Here is an 18,623-nt window from a genome sequence, read left to right as displayed (position 1 = left end):
ATAGTGATATAAAGTTAAAATTAATTTTGTTAGAAAATACTGTACATACACTTCTAATCTTGTTCAAGGTACTGTGTCTATACAGTTCATTTAACAATGTAATGCAAATTGCTAGTCCTCAAAAGTTATTATTACCAGCTAATTAGGATATACAGAAATGCAGGTTAGTAGTTAGCCACCTATTACAATAAAACTGGTAGTCAGGTTAGGTATGTTTTCAAGGTCACACAGAGATATATTTTAGATAGACAGGTCATCATCAAACACTTCAGAGACCTACAGAATACAGTATTTAAGATGTCTTAATACCATAGTTTTTTTTTATGACTATGAGGCATGTGTTGTTGGTTGTTTTTACTCTTTTTTAGGGGGCCCGCCACCCAGCTCCCAAATAAATCACACACGGAGGCTTATTCTCAATTATGAATGCCCAGTCTTAGCTTGGCTTAGTTTCTAGTCAGCTTTCCTTAAACTAACCCTTCTATCTTTTGCCTTCGGGCTTTTCCCATTCTCTGACTTCTGTAAATCTCACTCTTACTCCGTGGCTTGCTGAGTAGGTAGGTGGCTGACCCCTAGAGTCCCCCTTCTCTGACTGCTAGATCTAGCTCTCTCCTCCCATTTTTTTCCTTCTACATATACTCTCTGCCTGCCAGCTCTGCCTGTCCTTTCTCCTGCCTTGCTATGGGCCGTTCTGTTCTTTATTAGACCATCAGGTGTTTTACACAAGCACAGTAACCCAGCTTCACAGAGTTAAACAAATTCAACATAAACAAAAGTAACACACCTTAAAATATACTACTACAGACACGTCTGCTCCTGGCAACACCAATCTACTTCAGAGAAGATGATGGGCATTGAAGAAACTCCATATGGCATTTACCTTCTTTGTGGCAAAAGTTAGCCACTGGACAAGAAACTGCCCTTGCCTTGACTGCTAACAGTAGTCCAAATGGGACAAGCAGGACACAGAAGAAAGGACTGCCGAGACAAGGTAGGAAGGCCCTTCAGAAAATGCTGCTTCATAGATAAGTCTGTCGGATATGCTAAGCCTGTAGATGGATGCCCCAATGTTGCAGAGGATCCTTGGGTGACTGTCCAGGTAGCCAGCTGTTTCTGTCATTTCTCACATTTTTTTGGAAGCTGCCTACTTACTGCTTACTTAGGTAATATTATTTCGTTCTTGGGACTCTGAGGGAGTTGAAGACTAGATAGTTATAGTTCGTTTTCCTTGTTAAGAAATTCAGAAAAGAAACACACTAAAGAGGTGTAAAGTGTATAAGTTTGAAAGACGTCAAAAGATAGTATTCGGTTGGTAATACAAGTTAGGATAGAAAGTAATTTAGGTACGACATTTTGGACTCACCAAAATAGGATAGATAATGGAGTATTTTCTCTGAATTTGTCAAATGTTCATGGACTGGACATTGATAATGTAACTGTTGACTTTTAATAAAATTGTTAATTTGATATACTTTTTCTTATATTAATTATAACCTCTTTTTATTATTTTCAACAAAAAAGGGAAATGTGATATGTGGTGTACCCTAATAAATTTGCTTGAAGATCAGAGAACAGAACAAGCCACTATATTAAACACAGAAGCCAGGCAGTGGTGGCACACCCCTTTAATCCTAGCACTCCATCTCTGTGAGATCAAAGCCACTCTGGACTACATGAGATTGACTCCGTCTAGGAGAGAAACAGAGCCAGGCAATGCAGGGGTGACACACTCCCAATACTTGGGAGTCCCACACCTTTAATCCGAGCACTAGGAAGGCTGAGACAGGAAGTGATATGGTGGGCAGAGAGAGGTATATAAGGCTGGAGAAGACAGGAGCTGAAGTCTTTGGATGAGGAAAGCTTTTCAGGCTGAGGAGCCCCAGCACTAAGAGGTGACTTGCTCCTTTGTCTCTCTCATTTTTCAGTATTTACCCCAATTTCTGGCTCTGGTTTTTTTTTTTTTTTTTTTTTTTTTTTATTAAGACCATTTTAGGAATTCATGTTACAAATTCCCAGCACCCGCATTGAGGGACCTGTGACACCAGTTCTAGGGAATCTGATACCCTCTTCTGGCTTCTGGGGAACCCACACATACATGACAATACACATTTAAAAAAATAAAATAAAACCTTTAAAAAAATTAATAAAAATTGGACATTAGACTGTTGTGGGATATTCCTTTACACTGTGTGAATATATATCACTTGGACTGGTCTAGTAAAAACCTATAAGGCCAATACCTAGGAAGGGTTTCCGGGGCAGAGGATGCTGGGAAGAAGGCAGAATCACCAGCCAGATGCAGAGGAAGCAGGAAGTGTAAGAGATGAGTCAACAAGCCATGAGCCATGTGGCAGTACGTAAATTAATAGAAATGGGCTAATTTAAGTTATAAAAGCTAGTTAGAAAGAAGCCTAAACTATTGGCCAAGCTTTCATTATTATTAAGAAGCCTCCAATTGGTTATCTGGGAGCTGGCAGGTGGGGCAGAGAGAGACTCACTATAACTGTGTCCAAAGTGGGGGCACATAAGACCTGAAAAAAGGTTTCAAACACACAAAAACAGAGCCAAACGTGGCTTCCTGGAACAGCAGTTTCTCATGCAGGCAGCGGCACAGAGACCATCCCCCCAGCTGCTGCCTATGGGCTTGAGTCACAGGCACACTAGGAGCTAAGCTGCACGGCAGTTTAAGGTTTTGCTCTTGCAGACAGAAAAGGTTACAGATATACAGTGAAGTAGGTTCAGATGGAAAAAAAAAAACCTTTAAACAAGTTACAGTTTGTTTAATAACGTGCGTAGGCTTAAGGAAAAGAAAAAGTATATAGACAATCATAAAAAAATAATATTTAAAAACTAACAATAAGCCACGTAGAGATGGGAACTATACAGGGAGACTGGATCCTGTATAATGCTATTAACTTTAATTGATTGCTGATGAGCAAACTGCTGTTGAGAGACATTGGAGTCTAAAAACTACTAAATTAAACCTCGAACTCACAGAGATCACCTGCCTCTGCCTCCTGAGTGCTGGGATTACAGGCGTGTGCTACCACACCCGGCTTATTATTATTATATTATTATCATGTTTACTAGTTTGGCCTTCTTAGAGCATCTGACACGGAGACATATGTGGGTTTGGGACAAGGAACAGGAATAATAGCCAGAGTCAGAAACGGTTAGATTCTGCATCAACTCCAGGTAGAGCCTGACGACCTGACTTTCATCCCCAGAACCCACATGATGGAAAGAAAGAACCGACTCCTACAAGTTCTTCTCTGACCTGCACACACCTGCTGTGGTACATGTGCACATGTATGAGCCCCCCACCCCACAAACACACAGTGAGTAAGTAAATGTGATAAAAACCTTCCCCAACCTATGCTGCATAAGTTCACACACTCCAACAGTTAAACTTCATCCTATCAGCTACAGACAGACACTGCACACAGATTATCTAACAGAATAGCCACTCAAGCAGGCAAGTGAACCTAGCTATTTTATATATAAACTTTCTTTTTTCAACACCCCAAATCAAAGAAAAGTGGCCTTGGAGTTATGAATCAATCAAAATCAACTAGCTAGATTATCTTAGTCCCCCAAGATGATGGGTAATGCTATTTTCACTTAAATAAGTTTGCATGCACCCAGCCAAATGGCTAAAAAACAAAGTATTATTTACAGAGCATTGTGAGGATGCTACCTTGCGATGGTAATGGTTTTCTATTCCATTTTTATTATTTTAACAATAAATATTAAATTTGAGCTGTGTCAACAGCTTGAAATCTGATATCTAGCTGTTAACCCTCAACAACTAACTTAAAAGACACGTAAATGATTCAATTAAGTCATCTATACTCTTCCACCCAGCTCTGGGAAGAATACTCCATCAACATAACAGGTATTTTTCTGCTGAAAAGAGAGCCATAAGATAAGGCCAGGTATGGCAGCACAGACCTAAAATCTTAGCTACTGGGGCTGGAGATATGGCTTAGCAGTTAAGAGCACTGGCTACTTTTCCAAAGGACCAGGGTTCAATTCCCAGCATCCTTATGGTAGTTCATAACCAGCTGAAATCCCAGTCCCAAGGGATCTAACACCCGCTTCTGGCCTCTGCAGGCACCAGGTATACACATGGTACATAGACATACATGTAGGTAAAACTCACACACACATAAAATGAAATAAAAATAATTAAAATTAAAAAAAACAAAAAAACAAAAAAACAAAAACCACCTCAGCTACGTAGGTGGCTCAATTGGAGGCCAGCCTAGAGTCATAGTGAGTTCAAGGCTACCATGGGCAAATTTGAAGAGCCCTTATCTGAAAATGGGAGGTATGTCATCCATCTCATGCTTGCTTAGTATATATAAGGCACTGAGTTTAACCCCCAACATCACTAAAGAGAGTGACTGGAGTAGATTAGCATCGTGAGGGTTCTTGTTCTTGTTTGAGTAACTCAAATTCGGGGCTCTAAATCAAGAAGCACACAGTAAGAAGTTCCAGTAATACTGCCACCCACTTGCCAGCAAGTAAGCACTTGCCAATTCTTTGTATCCTTCAGTTTCTGCACAAATACTATACGTAAACAAACTACCGTGTAGTTTTATTCACTGTCCCTGTCTTATGGTAAATCCTTTTTATCCTCTTACTCCCCACCTACCTTGACTGCTAGGGACTGAACCCAGGGCCTGTGCTAAGCAAGCACCGTCTACCACTGAGCTACAGTCCTGGACCTACATTTCCTTTTTTATAATGAATATATTTTGTAGATTTTCTTATACCAGTCTATAGATGTATCATCTCTCTTTTAAAATCTATACTATTTTTCATTATACAAACATTCCATAATGTAAGTAGCCTCTCACTGATGAACATATGGGCTGTCGTCCTGATCTTCTGTTACCACAATATGGCCATGAAAAACATGGTATATACTATGTCTATAAGAAAACTTAAAACATAAGCATTTGTAATTCTAATTAGACAGTGAGTTTTTTTTAACTTCTAGATCCATTAAAAAACCTGATTAAAGCTATTGAACTTGGTCCTGAAACAAACAAACACAAAATAGACACAAAATTTACATCCTCCAAATGGACCCCAGAAACCCTAAAACACAGATTGCAAAGAGATATTAAGAGGCAGGTGACTGAAGAAAGATCTCAGCGACAGCCTGGAAATGTTGAGAACTCTTTACCTTGGTTGATTTCAGCTGCAGAAGGCCCCAAGCTCAAGCTCTTCTTCTGCTGAGCATTTTTGGCAAGAAGCGTGTGTTTGTCATCATTCCCTGTGTCCATCTCTGAAATGGTGACAGCCAGAATCCGGCAGAAGTTAGCAAGCTGCTGCTGATCGAAATTGGATACTAAGGAACTCAGATTAGGAACTTCATCTAGCCGAATCATTTCCTATAGAAGACACAAATAAACAATCCCCATGCTCAATTCCTCGAGAAGCTGTATGTGTGTGTCCTCCTTGCACTCCTCCTCAGGGCTCAGCAATGAGACCACTTGAGTCCAAATCCCAGCTCTGTAGCCCGCCCTCAGCTGTGTGGCCTCAGTCAAGGGCTGGAATCTCTCCTCCTTCCCATTACTCTGACCTAGTGTCTACTGTTAGTAATAGACTAGGACTCCCTATCTCACAGTTAGTATGGAGGTTACACTTACCTGTAACCACAACTGTTCCCACTATCTGCCTTTGCTCTGGCAGCACATTTGGTTTCTTTAAAAAAACCTACTATTCAAATTTTCTAAATTACAAATCACTATTCTCCCTAGAGATTTTTTTTTTTTTTTTTGGATAGGGTCTATGCAGCCCAGGCTAGTTTTAAAATCTATGCAGCGAGGGATGAACTTGAGTTTCTGATTCTCCTGCTTCCACCTCTTGAGTGCTGGAATCAGAGGTGTGCAGCACTATGCACAGTTTATATGGTGCTAGGGATCAAACCCAGGGCTTTACACATGCTAGGCAAACACTCTACTAGTTCCTATTCCTAGATTAGGTTTTGTTCTTTGATTTTTCAAGACAGGGTTTTAGCCTTGGCTGTTCTAGAACTAGCTCTGTAGACTAGGCTGGCCTCAAACTCAGGGATCCGCCTGCCTCTGCCTCCCAAGTACTGGAATTAAAGGCATGTACCATCACTGCCCAGTGCCAAAGGCATCTGTAAAGTCCTAGAGTTACAATCCCCTTTCTCTTTCAGGAGGGAGCCATCATTTTGAACTTGTATTTCCAGTCCTCATAAATACTTCCATTAATCGCCACAGTACTGTTGGGCACGTGATGAACATACTAGACCTTACTTGTGATTCCACACTGAAATTTGTATAGAGCCTCTAACAACTGCTCTAGTTCAATTCTTTTTCACTGATTTATTACATGTTTTGCTCTCCTTTATGCACACTTAGGTGAACTATAACTCCTCACTACAAGTGAATGTTGCAGTGAGCATCCCTACAGGTGGTCCTTGTATACATGAACACAGTAGAGCACCTGGTGGCAAGGAGCTCAGTCACTGTGCACTAAACAGGCAAATGATTCCTAGACATGGTGATGAAGGACAGGGGTTTGTTAAGAAGGAAGCATTTGGGAACAGTTGTCTGTCCTCTCTCCAGTCAGCACACACTGATGTCAGCTACTACTGTTATCACTAGACACTCAGCTCCTCCAATGCCCAGCCCATCTAACTCAGTGTGTGACTCTCAGCTCTGCCATCCCTCTGGCCCTGTCCAACTCAGGGTGTGGGTCCAAAACCAGGTCCACGACCCACACCCACTTCTCACTGCTGTTGGTTATGAGATGGGTTATCCCACGATAACTTAGGCTAGTTTAAAACTCATGCTGTAGCCTAGGCTGGATTTAGACTTCCTTTAATCCCCCTGCTTCAGCCTCCCTAGAATAAAGGCTCCATTACACTCAGCCTCACTACTTTTTAAATGTAACATTTGATACACGTTATAAAGTATAATGGGCTTCTCACTGTGTGAGCTTCCTACCATCCCTGCCTCTGGCGGGTGACCACAGCTGCGAAATTACTTGGCCCTTAAAAAATTTTATGTAGCCAGGTGGAGGTGAGGCCCACCTTTAATCCCAGCCCTCAGGAGGCAGAGCCAGGAGTATCTCTGTGAGTTCGAGGCCAGCCTGATCCAGGACAGGCACCAAAACTACACAGAGGAACCCTGTCTCGAAACAAACACACACACACAGTTTTATGTTTTACTTTATGAAAATGACATGCAGCCTTCAACACTCTGCAGCTGGCTTTTGTCACTCAGTCACTTTCCTCCTCAGCTGTGCTTTTACTCACAGCACCAGTCACGTCTGATGTGTTAGTATATCTATGCCAGTGTGTGAGGAGACCTGGTCACAGCACCAGTCACGTCTGATGTGTTAGTATATCTATGCCAGTGTGTGAGGAGACCTGGTCACAGCACCAGTCACGTCTGATGTGTTAGTATATCCCAGTGTGTGAGGAGACCTGGTCACAGCACCAGTCACGTCTGATGTGTTAGTATATCTATGCCAGTGTGTGAGGAGACCTGGTCACAGGCTTGCTTATCGGCTTCTGCTCTCAGTGTCCCTTAAGTGCTGCTGCTTGAAGCCCATGGAGAAGTCTTCCTAGAGCAGTAGCTACTAAACAATTCTGAACGACCAGTGAGACATGTTTTCCATTGCGACCCAGTACACATGTATGGGGGCGCAGGGGAGCATCTTCAAACAATGTCCTTGCATGACACACTTGGATCTGTTCCCTCTAGCTGACAGACAGACCTTCTGGGTTTACTCTAGTGTTCTCATTTCTTTTTCTGCATGTATGTGTATACATATTCACACATGTGTACAAGTGTGTATGGCACATGTGGTGGCCAGAGGCTGATGTTAGGTGTCTTACTGGATCTTGATCTGCCTTGTTTATTGAATCATGGCGCTTGCCTATTCGCCTTGTCTAGCTAGCCAGCTTACCCAGGATCCCTAGGATTACACATGGGCCACCCTGACCACTTGGTTTTTATGTGGGTGTTGGGGATTCAAACTGCAGTTCTCACAGTCACACAGCAAGTGTTTTGTCCACCAAGCCATTTCCCTAGCCCCTAGTATTTTCACTTCCTTTAAAATGTTTTTCTAATTACATTTTATTTAATTGTGTGTTATATATGTATGTATGTAGGTGGGTGTGCATGTGTGTATATGAATGTGTGTGCATGAGTATTTGTATATGTGTGTATATGTATGGGTGAGTGTGCATGTATGTATATACATGTAGTGTTGTAGTAGGATTTTTCTTTGGGCTACCAGTTCACAAATATTGACACAGAGACTTATTCATTATGAAAGCTTGGCCTCAGTTTAGGCTTGTTTTTAACTAGTTCTTATAACTTAAACTAACCCATTTCTACTAATCTGCGTTCTGTCACATACCCCTTTTCCTGCTTCCTGTGTCTCCTCGCTTTTCTCTCTCTCCCTGTCTTGCATGACTAGATTCTTCCCACTTCCTCTCTCCGCCCAGAAGTCCTGCTTATACCTTCTGCCTAGCTATTGGTCGTTCGGCTCTTTATTACACCAATCACAGCCATACATCTTCACACAAGGTACAAATAGCCCACAACAGTGTGCATGTGCATATATGTGTCATGTGTGTATATATATTGATGGGTGTGTGCCAGCGCACAAAAGGAGGTCAGAGGGCAACTCACAGCCATTGGTTCTCTCCTTCCACTACATGTTCCCAGAGACTGAACTCAGGTTGTCAGGCTTGGTGGCAGGTGCCTATACCTGTTAGGCCATCTCTCTGGCTCCGTGTTTTCATTTCTAAGAATCACTGACCCACAAGCATGCTGAGGCACAAGTCCCATACAGCTCACCCACAGTAATTACTGAGGCCCCAGTCCGTGGGCAGTGCTCCCAGGTGCTAGGCACACAGTATGCACACGTTCAAGTACAAAATAAAAACTGGACAAGTACATTCCATGGAAAAAATTTCCACTCTACATTCATTAGGATCTGCTCTTGCACCTCACACAGTGTAAGAGCTGTATTTCCTGACTTACCAATGAGGCCAAACATCTCCTTATAGCTCATCTGTTTCTCCTTTGTGAAATGTCTGTTCATAATATTGCTCATTTATTAACTAGGCTATTTGTCTTTTTCATGATAATTTGCAGGAATTTTTGATGAATTCTGAATATTAATCCTTTGGGTTTTTTGTTTGTTTGTTTGTTTTGTTTTTTCAAGACAGGGTTTCTCTGTATATTCCTGGGCTGTTCTGGAACTCTGTTTGTAGTCCAGGCTGGCCTCAAACTCACAGAGATCCACCTGCCTCTGCCTCCCGAGTGCTGGGGTTAAATGCATGCACCACCACTGCTAATCCTTTGTTTGTTGCATGAATTGCAGGTATCTTTTCCCAGCCAGTGGCTCAAGCTTCCACTTTAGTTTTGTACATTATATCAAGGCACCTACAAAGTGTAGAAGAAGCTATCATCAATGTGGATAACACAGATAGGAACAAGAAGGCATGAGGAACCAGGTGGGCAAAGCTGGGAAGGAACAATCACTGACTACTCTGAGCCTGCCAGGAGCATGGAATTCCTGCACTGACAGTCATCCTCACACACTGGAGTGAGCACACGGTTCTTGGGAAATAACAAAGGCATTTTATCAAAGAGCACAAAGGGACTGTCTGGGGCCTGTACACACTGACAATGTGTTCCTACAGACAATGAGACACTTGTGATGCTTCTGCCTGGGTAGTAACAGGCAAGGCCCACAGAAAGCAGAAGTGACAGCTAGGGGACAGTGTGGGGGCATCCTCTTTTCTGCAATAGCAATGAGAAGAAATCTGCCAACCAGCAACGGTGAGGCGTGGAGAGGACTGAGGAGGTAAACAGGCCTAACAGGCATTATACCAAAATTCCAGCACAGTGGATATGGGTGTGTTTTTGGAAGTCTATGAGTTTCTGATGAGAAAACTTTAATGTTTTCATCCTTTTGTTGCTGTTAAGACAAAGTCTCACTCTTGCCCAGATAACCTCAACTATGTGATGAGCTATACACAGGGTAATAGTTCAGTGAGAGAATACTTGCCTAGAATGTACAAGACCCTAAGTAAAATTCCTAGTTCCAGTTTAAAAAAAAAAAAAAAAAAGCCAGGCAGTGGTGGCACATGCTTTTAATCCCAACACTTGGGAGGCAGAGGCAGGAAGATCTCTGTGAGTTTGAAACCACTGTAGCCTACAGAGTGAGTTCCAGGACAACCAGGGCTACACAGAGAAACCCTGTCTCAAAAACAACAACAACAACAAAAAAAAAAAAAAAGAGAGAGAGAGAGAGAAACAAAGAAAGGAAGGAAGGAAGGAAGGGGGAGGGAGGGAGGGAGGGAGGGAGGGAGGGAGGGAGGAAGGAAGGAAGGAAGGAAGGAAGGAAGGAAGGAAGGAAGGAAGGAAGAATGAGATGGGTGGTGGTAGCACACGCCTTTAGTCCCAGCACTCAGGAGGCAGAGCCAGGAGGATCTTTGTGAGTTCGAGGACAGCCTGGTCTCCAAAGCGAGTTCCAGGAAAGGCGCAAAGCTACACAGAGAAACCCAGTCTCCAAAAAACAAAAAACAAACAAACAAGAATAAACGAATGGATGCAGGATTTCAGTGCTTATACTGAGATCTCATGTTCAAGGCAATTATCCAACTGAAGCTGACAGGAAAATATAGAGCAAAAGCTACTATTACCACCAGAGGGAACAAAACAGGTGGCTAAAGGCTTCACAGCAGTTCAAACACAGAACACAGCTGCATGAGAAGTCACCTATGTTCACGGCAGAAAAGCATGCTAACAGCTCTACAGTTAGTGAGAAGCAATTGTATCTTAGCCAGAAACACTAAACATTCACCAAATCGATGTGAAGCTTTGTGTTTCACACTCTGCTTGACCTCCATTTATATATGTATTTATGTCTCACAGCCATATAGGCCCATGGGCATGAGGAACCCAACCTCGTTTCATATGTGAATCTATCTAAGAACAAGAAATGAACATGGGTGGAAAGAACTTCTTGGAAGGGAGCCCTGTCTAGCCAGCCGTTCACCAGGCTCCACAATCCAGACCCCCTCCCACAGCGGGAGAAGACAGCTCACCTTTTTAACCCCCAGTATATCTTCGATGAGTGTGGCCGTTTGCAAGAACGTCTTCTTACTTGTCATCAGTGTAAACAGGAAGATCACAAAATCATTCTTCTCCGCCAGACGCTTTGTTACTCCTTCCGTCTGTCACAGGGAGAAGAGGCAGACGGGCTTGTGAGCACACACAAACACGAAGAGCAAGGCACTAGTGTAGACGCAGACAGCAACCCTCCTGAAACACTAGCATGAGCCAATCAGTAGAGGAAGTCGAGAGTACCGCAGGGAACACATGTCAAAAAGGACTCCCGACCTTCAGACTACACGACAGCAAACCCACTTGGAGCTAGGAATGAGAAAAAAGGAGGAGGCAATGAACAGCTTCAGCTAGCTCCTAAGGTGTAAGCCCCTAATGGCTCCCTTTAGAGAGCCAACCAGTACCATCTGACAAAAGCCCACTGACTAACGTGAGCAATTAATCCCACCTAGAAGACAATCAAGCAACACACCTATGCTCGAGGTGATGCTGCTTCATAAGAAGGCTGTGCAAGGTGTCTGCAAGCCAGCCTCCATTAGAACAGTCTCAATCGGAACGATTTGCTGTCTAAAGCATGACTTTCGAGGGTCCAAACTAAATTCTAATTCCATCGAGGTGACCCTGAGCAAATCACTGCTGACCTTTGGATTTCCATTTCTTCACCTGTACACGGTTATCTCAAGAGTGCGGGAGGATTCCAGCGAGAGTGCAGTAAATACTCTTGTTTAGCCACTATCTTGGAGCCAAAGTGATCTTGAAGTAGCCAACAGGCTTAGTTTCCTCTGCTGTCAATGAACTCACTCTTCTGACTGATCCTCAAAGGTCCTTCACACAGTATATGTCAGGGACAGTCCCCAGAGCCTTAACTCAGGTCAGGTCAGGCTGAGTGACGGGCTGTTAACACTGAAGCACACAAGGGGTCTCTACTTGACCACACTGTTCCTCCAAGGGAGGATACACTACCCACCAAAGTCCCTATCTGTCACAACCATTTAACACTGGAACAAGAGGAGTGTCTGCTGGGAGAGAATCTATAAATCAACTATGCTTTGCCTACATTATGGGATATACCATTAGGAAAATAATGTAACTATTCTTTTTTCCTTTTTTTTTTTTTCTCCGAGACAGGGTTTCTCTCTGTAGCTTTGGAGCCTGTCCTGCATCTTGCTCTGTAGACCAGGCTGGCCTCGAACTCACAGAGATCCGCCTGCCTCTGCCTCCTGAGTGCTGGGATTAAAGGCATGCACCGCCGCTGCCCCACCTCTTTTTTTCTTTTGTAGAATTAAAAAAAACTTGCCATGAAATGTGGCTTCTACATAAAGCAGCATACAAAAATCTAAAATTATTTATAGCATATGGCTGGTAGTTGTTTAATCTGCTTAATGGACCACATGGGATTTACACTCTGTATCTTATCTATGGTTGCAATTTTCTTTAGTCAAGAATATGCTTTGGGGCCAGCAAAGTATCTTGATGGGTAAAGGCAATTGCCACCAACTCAACAACCTGAATTTGATCCTTGAACCCACACAGTGGAAGGAAAGAATTACTCCCTACAAGCTGTTCTCTGACTTCTATACACATATACTCACTTAAGTACATACATATTAAATATATATTAAATTATATATATAACATGCTTTTGTTATTCATAAAATATTGCCAAAGATGGGAACAGGCAAGCAAGCCTACCACCTCATCAGGTGATTCCTTCTCTGTGAAATTGTCCCTAACCTACTCTAAACACAGGTGCTCTCCTTCCTCTGAAGTCTTAAAGCACCTGGTTTATACATGTCCACATCCTTCACCAAACGTGGCCCTCCATCCACTGACGGTGATGTAACAGGTACTCTATCTTCACACCTCTGCTATCTATAGCAGACCTAGCTCATGGGAGACATTTAAAGGACAAAATAAAAACAAGGGGTATGAAGAAATAAAAGGACTAGTTGGCAAATCACCTCAAAAGTCCCGTTCAAGAGTTTGGATTTTAAACTGGTGAGTGGGTACTCCAAATTTAGAGAGATTCATAATCAGTAGATAAATTTGTTAATCGAATTTAATCTTCCAAATGAAGAGACTGATAAAAATGTGCCGAGTCTCTCACTGGCCTAGAATTCATCAAGCAATCCAGGCTGGCTGGCCATTGAGGCATGGGCACCATCTGCCTCTACCCTCTCAGCACTGTGATTACAGGCACTCACCACCACGTCCCCTTTGTTACATGGCATCATCAAATTTGGGTCCTTATGCTTGTGTGGGAAGCACTTTACCAGATGAGCCATCTCTGTAGCCTTAAGTTTTTAAAACTGAACTGTTTTCCTAGAATGTCTCTGATTGATATTAGGTCACAATTTAAAAACACCCTAATAGTAAACTTGACAATTATGGAGTCACTCTCTTCCATGTGGTTTTTTGTTTGTTTGTTTGTTTGTTTGTTTTTGTTTTTTAATATTATTGAACTTTAGCTACAAAGATAGTTGAGCATTCTTGACTGTTAGCCTTTTGTCTTATATACCTGACTGTGCTTTGCTGGGCTACTAGCTGTAAAAATGTGGCTATTGAGCTATTGAGCATCTGAAAAGCAGCTCATCCAAGCTGAGACACACTGGATCCTCAAGGACTGGTACAAAAAAGTAAAATATCTTAAAGACTAATTGGAATAATAATACTCTTTTTTTTTTTTTTTTGAGCTGAGGATCGAACCCAGGGCCTTGCGCTTGCTAGGCAAGTGCTCTACCACTGAGCTAAATCCCCAACCCTGGAATAATATTCTTACCAGATGTGTTAAATAAAATATAGTATCAAGACAATTATTTTTCTTGTTTCAAAAAAAGTGGCTCTAAGGAAATGTACAATAACCACACAGCCAGCATTATAATCCAAGGCACGTAGCCATCCCAGATACTGGTGTGCACAGGTGCTGCCTGTGCTGGCCACTCATCTACTTCTCAGTCTGTGCTCTTTGCAGTATTGCCCTGCAATCTTCTTTGGAAGAAGACAAGAAACAGAGTCAAATGTTCCTTTTGCTTCCATGACAGGCTTCACTTCTACAGCAGCACATAGCATGCTCTGCTGTGCACTGTGACAAGGAATTTTACCTTACGTTCCCAAAGTCAGCACTTAGCCTTTAAAAACCAACATTTACACACTGCTTATGGTGTGCATTCACTCCTGTGAGTTCACTTCATTCTCACGATAGTCCTGTAATGCCAGTTCGATGGCAAACACTCTGTGGACCAGGCTCAGGGCCCAAAACCCACTTCCAGCAGTAAGTGCTCAGCTCTGCCTTTTCACCGTCTTCTTGACACAGACTGTCAGAGTCAGTAGACGGCAGGACCCCTGGCTTTTGTATTCCAGTAGGGAAATGAAGGAATGGGCAGAATGGAGTTAAAAGTTATCTTAAAGGACATGGACACTCTGCCAACACTTGTCGCCCTTCAACAGGTAGTGCTCAGTCCCTGCTTGGACACCTGAGGGGAGGGGATGGCTACGGAGTTTGGAGCCTGTTGAGGCAGCTTTAACGCTAATTAAGTGCTACAAAATCCTGCCTCTCCATTATTAATACCTGCTGGTCCTGATTCTTAGGCACACAGAAAATAAGGGCAATTCCCTTCAATATCTGAAGACAGTTCTCATGTCTGCTATGCCACTCAAACATTCTCGCCCCACCAGTGAAGATAAGTAGGATAAATGGGTGCTGTAACAGCAGAGATACTCACGCAGACACAGGTGTTATACAGGATGCTCAAGCAGTCCTTCGACATCTCATCACTTACTGAAAGGGAAGGAGCAGCATTATTTTTCTCACAGAAAACACGGTGTAACATTAGCACACTTCTGGCTGGGTGCGTGTTGTGTGCTAAAGTCCCAGCACTGGGGAGGTGGGTGTGTGCTTAGACTGCACCACTTTAAGTGAACACACAGTGCCTCTCCACACCACAGTGCCACCAGAAAAAAGACTCAAGTTGCATTTTCAAAATCAGAACTAGTATCCAGAGTGTAAGAATCCTGAGCAAACTCTTCCTACATATTCCCATTGAAAATTTTGCTAGCAGAAAATAAGGGCAGATTTGCCTCAGATTTGCCAACTGGGTTTTAGGTTTTCTTGTTACAATTATTTATATTAGGAAAGTGGCTTCTAATGTCTGATATACTGTCAATTCCAATAAAGAAAGAACTCACTACTTATCTATGACCAGAACAAGACAGAAGCACAAAAAGGAACTTAATTTTATGAGGTCCAAACCCAGAGATGACAAAACTGAGTATGAGCCATGGCAGAGTGCTTTATCTGGTGTTGCATTTATTTTTAAAACCAGTTTCCAGGCTAGAGAGATGGCGCAGCGGTTAAGAGCACTGGCTGCTCTTCCAGAGGATCTGGGTTCAATTCCCAGTACCTATATGGCAGCTCACAACCACCTATAACTCCAGGTCCAGGGGACCTGACACCTTCATACCAATGCACATAAAATAAAGTTAAATAAATTATTTAAAAAAGAAAAAGAGTTTCCATTCATTTCCTCACTGTCATAAACTCTAACAGCAAGATCTCCCTCAAGATCCCAATGAGTGGCCCTGTCCGACTAGCCTGGCCAGACAGATGGGCTACTCATCTACTCTGGACTATGGAGGTATGTGGGGCCCTCATGACTACCTCTCAACCTACTTGACATTTTGCCTTGCTTATTTATTTAATGAATTCAGAGTAGAATGAATCAAAATTACTCTAATAGTTCTCAACTTTCCATTTCCAAAGGGAGTTACATTCATGCATTCATTAAGAATTTGGTCACTGCTCATTTTAATGTGGAGTTGCAAGCACAAGAGGAAGAGAAGTCCCCGCTCCTCATGGTACCCACAAGTCTACTGGGAGGGAAGAGACAAAGAGTGACCAACCAGCCACTAAATCAGGGGACCTCAGCCTGTGGGTCACAGCCCGGGGGTGGGTGGGTCAACTGAATCTTTCACACAGGGGTTGCATATCAGAGATCCTGCATATCAGATATTCACATGACTATTCAATTCATAACAGTAGCAAGATTACTGTTATAAAGCAGCAACAAAATGATCTTATGGTTGGGGGTCACCACATGAGGAACTGTATTAAAGGGTCGTAGCATTAGGAAGGTTGAGAACCACTGCATTAAAAGATGCTACTTGTTGTCATAATACAAAACAGAGATACTCAAAATGAGTATGAGAACAGGACAAGGAGACACAAGCCTGCAACACCAGTACTTGGACGGTGGAAGCAGGAGGATCAGGAATTAAAGGTTATCCTCAGCCAGCCTGCCTCACCCCTGCCTCACCCCAAAATGAATATGAACTCTCTAACTACTAATGCATACATAAATGGGGCCCCACATAGTAGTACATCCTATTGATGTAGGTACAAATTTAAAATGTGTATATAGCGTGCGCGTGCGCACACACACACACAGGGATGTTAACTGAAGTAATCTCAAGCTTTTAAAGGCAGAGTGAAGTGTACCTTTAAGGTAAAATTTAAAATAAATAAATAAATACTGACACCTAAAAAGAGCGTCTATCACAGTAAAAGCTGTAAAAGGTAATACAACTAACCTATCACCCAACTTAAAAAAATTACGAATTATGCAAACACCTTTTCCCATTTATGACTCTGGCAATGACTGAACTTTTTTTCTTTTTCATTTATTTATTTATTTAGAGTCAAGTTCTTTCTTTGTGTAGACCAGGCTGGTCTTGAACTCACAGAGATTCACCTGCTTCTGCCTCAGAGGCTGGGAATAGAGGAGTTGTACCACCACATCCAATGTGACCAGACTTTTTACAAGAGCATAAATCTCCTTTGTAACAAAAATCTGATCAGTTGACAGGCTGTTTCAACAAAATGATCTTATCAGGCTATCTCTTGCTTTCTCAGATAACTACACATATAACAAAAAAATTTCCAAAGAAAACAAAAGCTGGATCAAGTGATTATTGGAAAGTACAAAGATGCAACTCTTGAAATCAATGGTTTTCATGGGTTTTTTTCTTTAAAGGTACCAAATCTTCATTTACAATTTATACAATTAATGTAGTGCGTTGTTTAGTTTGGGATGGACAGAGCAAGCTCTAGAGTTGACTGGAAGATATTTCTGGCATATCGGGATGAGGACTGGCACCTAACATACTTACTTTTTAGTTTCTGTCCCCGGATGGAGATTGTAGGCCTCATAAGAATTTCTACAAGAAGCTGAAAACAAAAAAATTAAAAAAAAAATCTTCAAAATTAACTCAAAGCACAACTCACAAAACAATTTTTACTATGAACACTATGGTCCAAGAAGCTGTCATGAACTCTCTTGTTCTAGGAGGCTGTAAGGTTCAAAAGCAGCACTTCAGCTAGAGTTAGTAACTCCTGAAGGCCAGAAGAGGGCGCTGCACCCTCTGGAACTGGAGGTACAGAAGTGATTTGCCATTTGAGTGCTGTGCACAGAATCTGAGTCCTCTGCAAGAGCAGAAACATTCTTACCTGAGTCATCATCTAGCCCCTAAGGATCAGCTCTTATTTTTGTAATAAGGGCTTTAATTTTTTTTTTTAATAAAGTTGCTTCCTATTTCAGTATTTTTGTTGTTTTTGAGACAGTCTAGCTGGGTAGCCTAGGCTAACCTCCAACTCATGATCCTTCTGCCTCAGCCTTCCAAGTACTGGGATTACAGGTGTTCACCTCCAGCCTACTTTCTACTTAAATATTTTAAAATAATCTCTGTGCTAATAAAACAACTAAGTCTGCATATTTAAAGACATTTACCATAAGTGGGTATTTTGTTTTATTTTGTTGTTTAAATCAAATCAGGAACAATTTTGGAACAGAACCAAAATGTTCTAGCCCTTTCCAAGTACTGCCAACATTGGACAGCACAGCTGAGACACTTCAAGCCAAGTGGCAGAAAAAAGATCCCACCGCATTTTTGAAGTCTCTGTTTCTTCTCACTGTTTTAAAGCCCATGGGCAGCCTTTAAGACTAGAGATCAACTGAGGGGTCTAAGAAACCAAATCCTTCCTGGGGACTACGTGTGCTGTGTGACTCCAACATCCAGAACCGAGGGGAGGGGCTTTGACGGGACACAGTAGCTGACAGAAGGAAACCCTCAGCATCTGTACCTATCTGTCACTTCTGGAGACTCACAGGGCTTGGCTTTCTGCACAGTTGCATTTAAAGCTAACTGCACTGGCAAGAGACAAGAAGGAGGTCACAGGACTTGGGCCGACAATGAAAGGCACTCCGAAGGCAGCCTTCTGCTTGTGCAGAGTGCTAGGCTGGGTCACTCTACTACTCAGTCTCCAGCCTTCCTTTCGCACACTAATAAGCTTACTAATTTTAGAGGGTGGGCACACTGGTGCCCCGGCATCTGTAGAGGTCAGAGGACAGCCTGTGGTAATCAGTTCTCTTCCTCCACTTTGTGGTTCCTGGGTATCAGTCAATGCTTTTCAAAAGAGATCACAATCTCCTGAGCTCT

The 18,623-nt window shown here is 42.5% G+C and overlaps 1 protein-coding gene across 2 annotated transcripts in view; it reads right to left on the bottom strand.

The window, feature by feature from the left end:
- Window positions 1-18,623, bottom strand: part of LOC118583062 (transient receptor potential cation channel subfamily C member 4 associated protein) — a 72,443-nt gene that overhangs the window by 28,430 nt on the left and 25,390 nt on the right. For both annotated transcript variants that reach the window (XM_036186345.1, XM_036186346.1), the window contains exons 4-7: window positions 17,298-17,355; window positions 14,855-14,910; window positions 11,114-11,242; window positions 5,195-5,402 (exon numbers count right to left, since the gene is read on the bottom strand). In XM_036186345.1, the coding sequence (XP_036042238.1) occupies window positions 5,195-5,402; window positions 11,114-11,242; window positions 14,855-14,910; window positions 17,298-17,355 (451 nt within the window). The remainder of the gene's footprint in view (window positions 1-5,194; window positions 5,403-11,113; window positions 11,243-14,854; window positions 14,911-17,297; window positions 17,356-18,623) is intronic.

Source organism: Onychomys torridus, chromosome 4 (assembly GCF_903995425.1).
Source record: "Onychomys torridus chromosome 4, mOncTor1.1, whole genome shotgun sequence".
Classification (NCBI taxonomy): Eukaryota; Metazoa; Chordata; class Mammalia; order Rodentia; family Cricetidae; genus Onychomys; species Onychomys torridus.
This window is presented reverse-complemented; position numbering and strand designations above follow the sequence as displayed.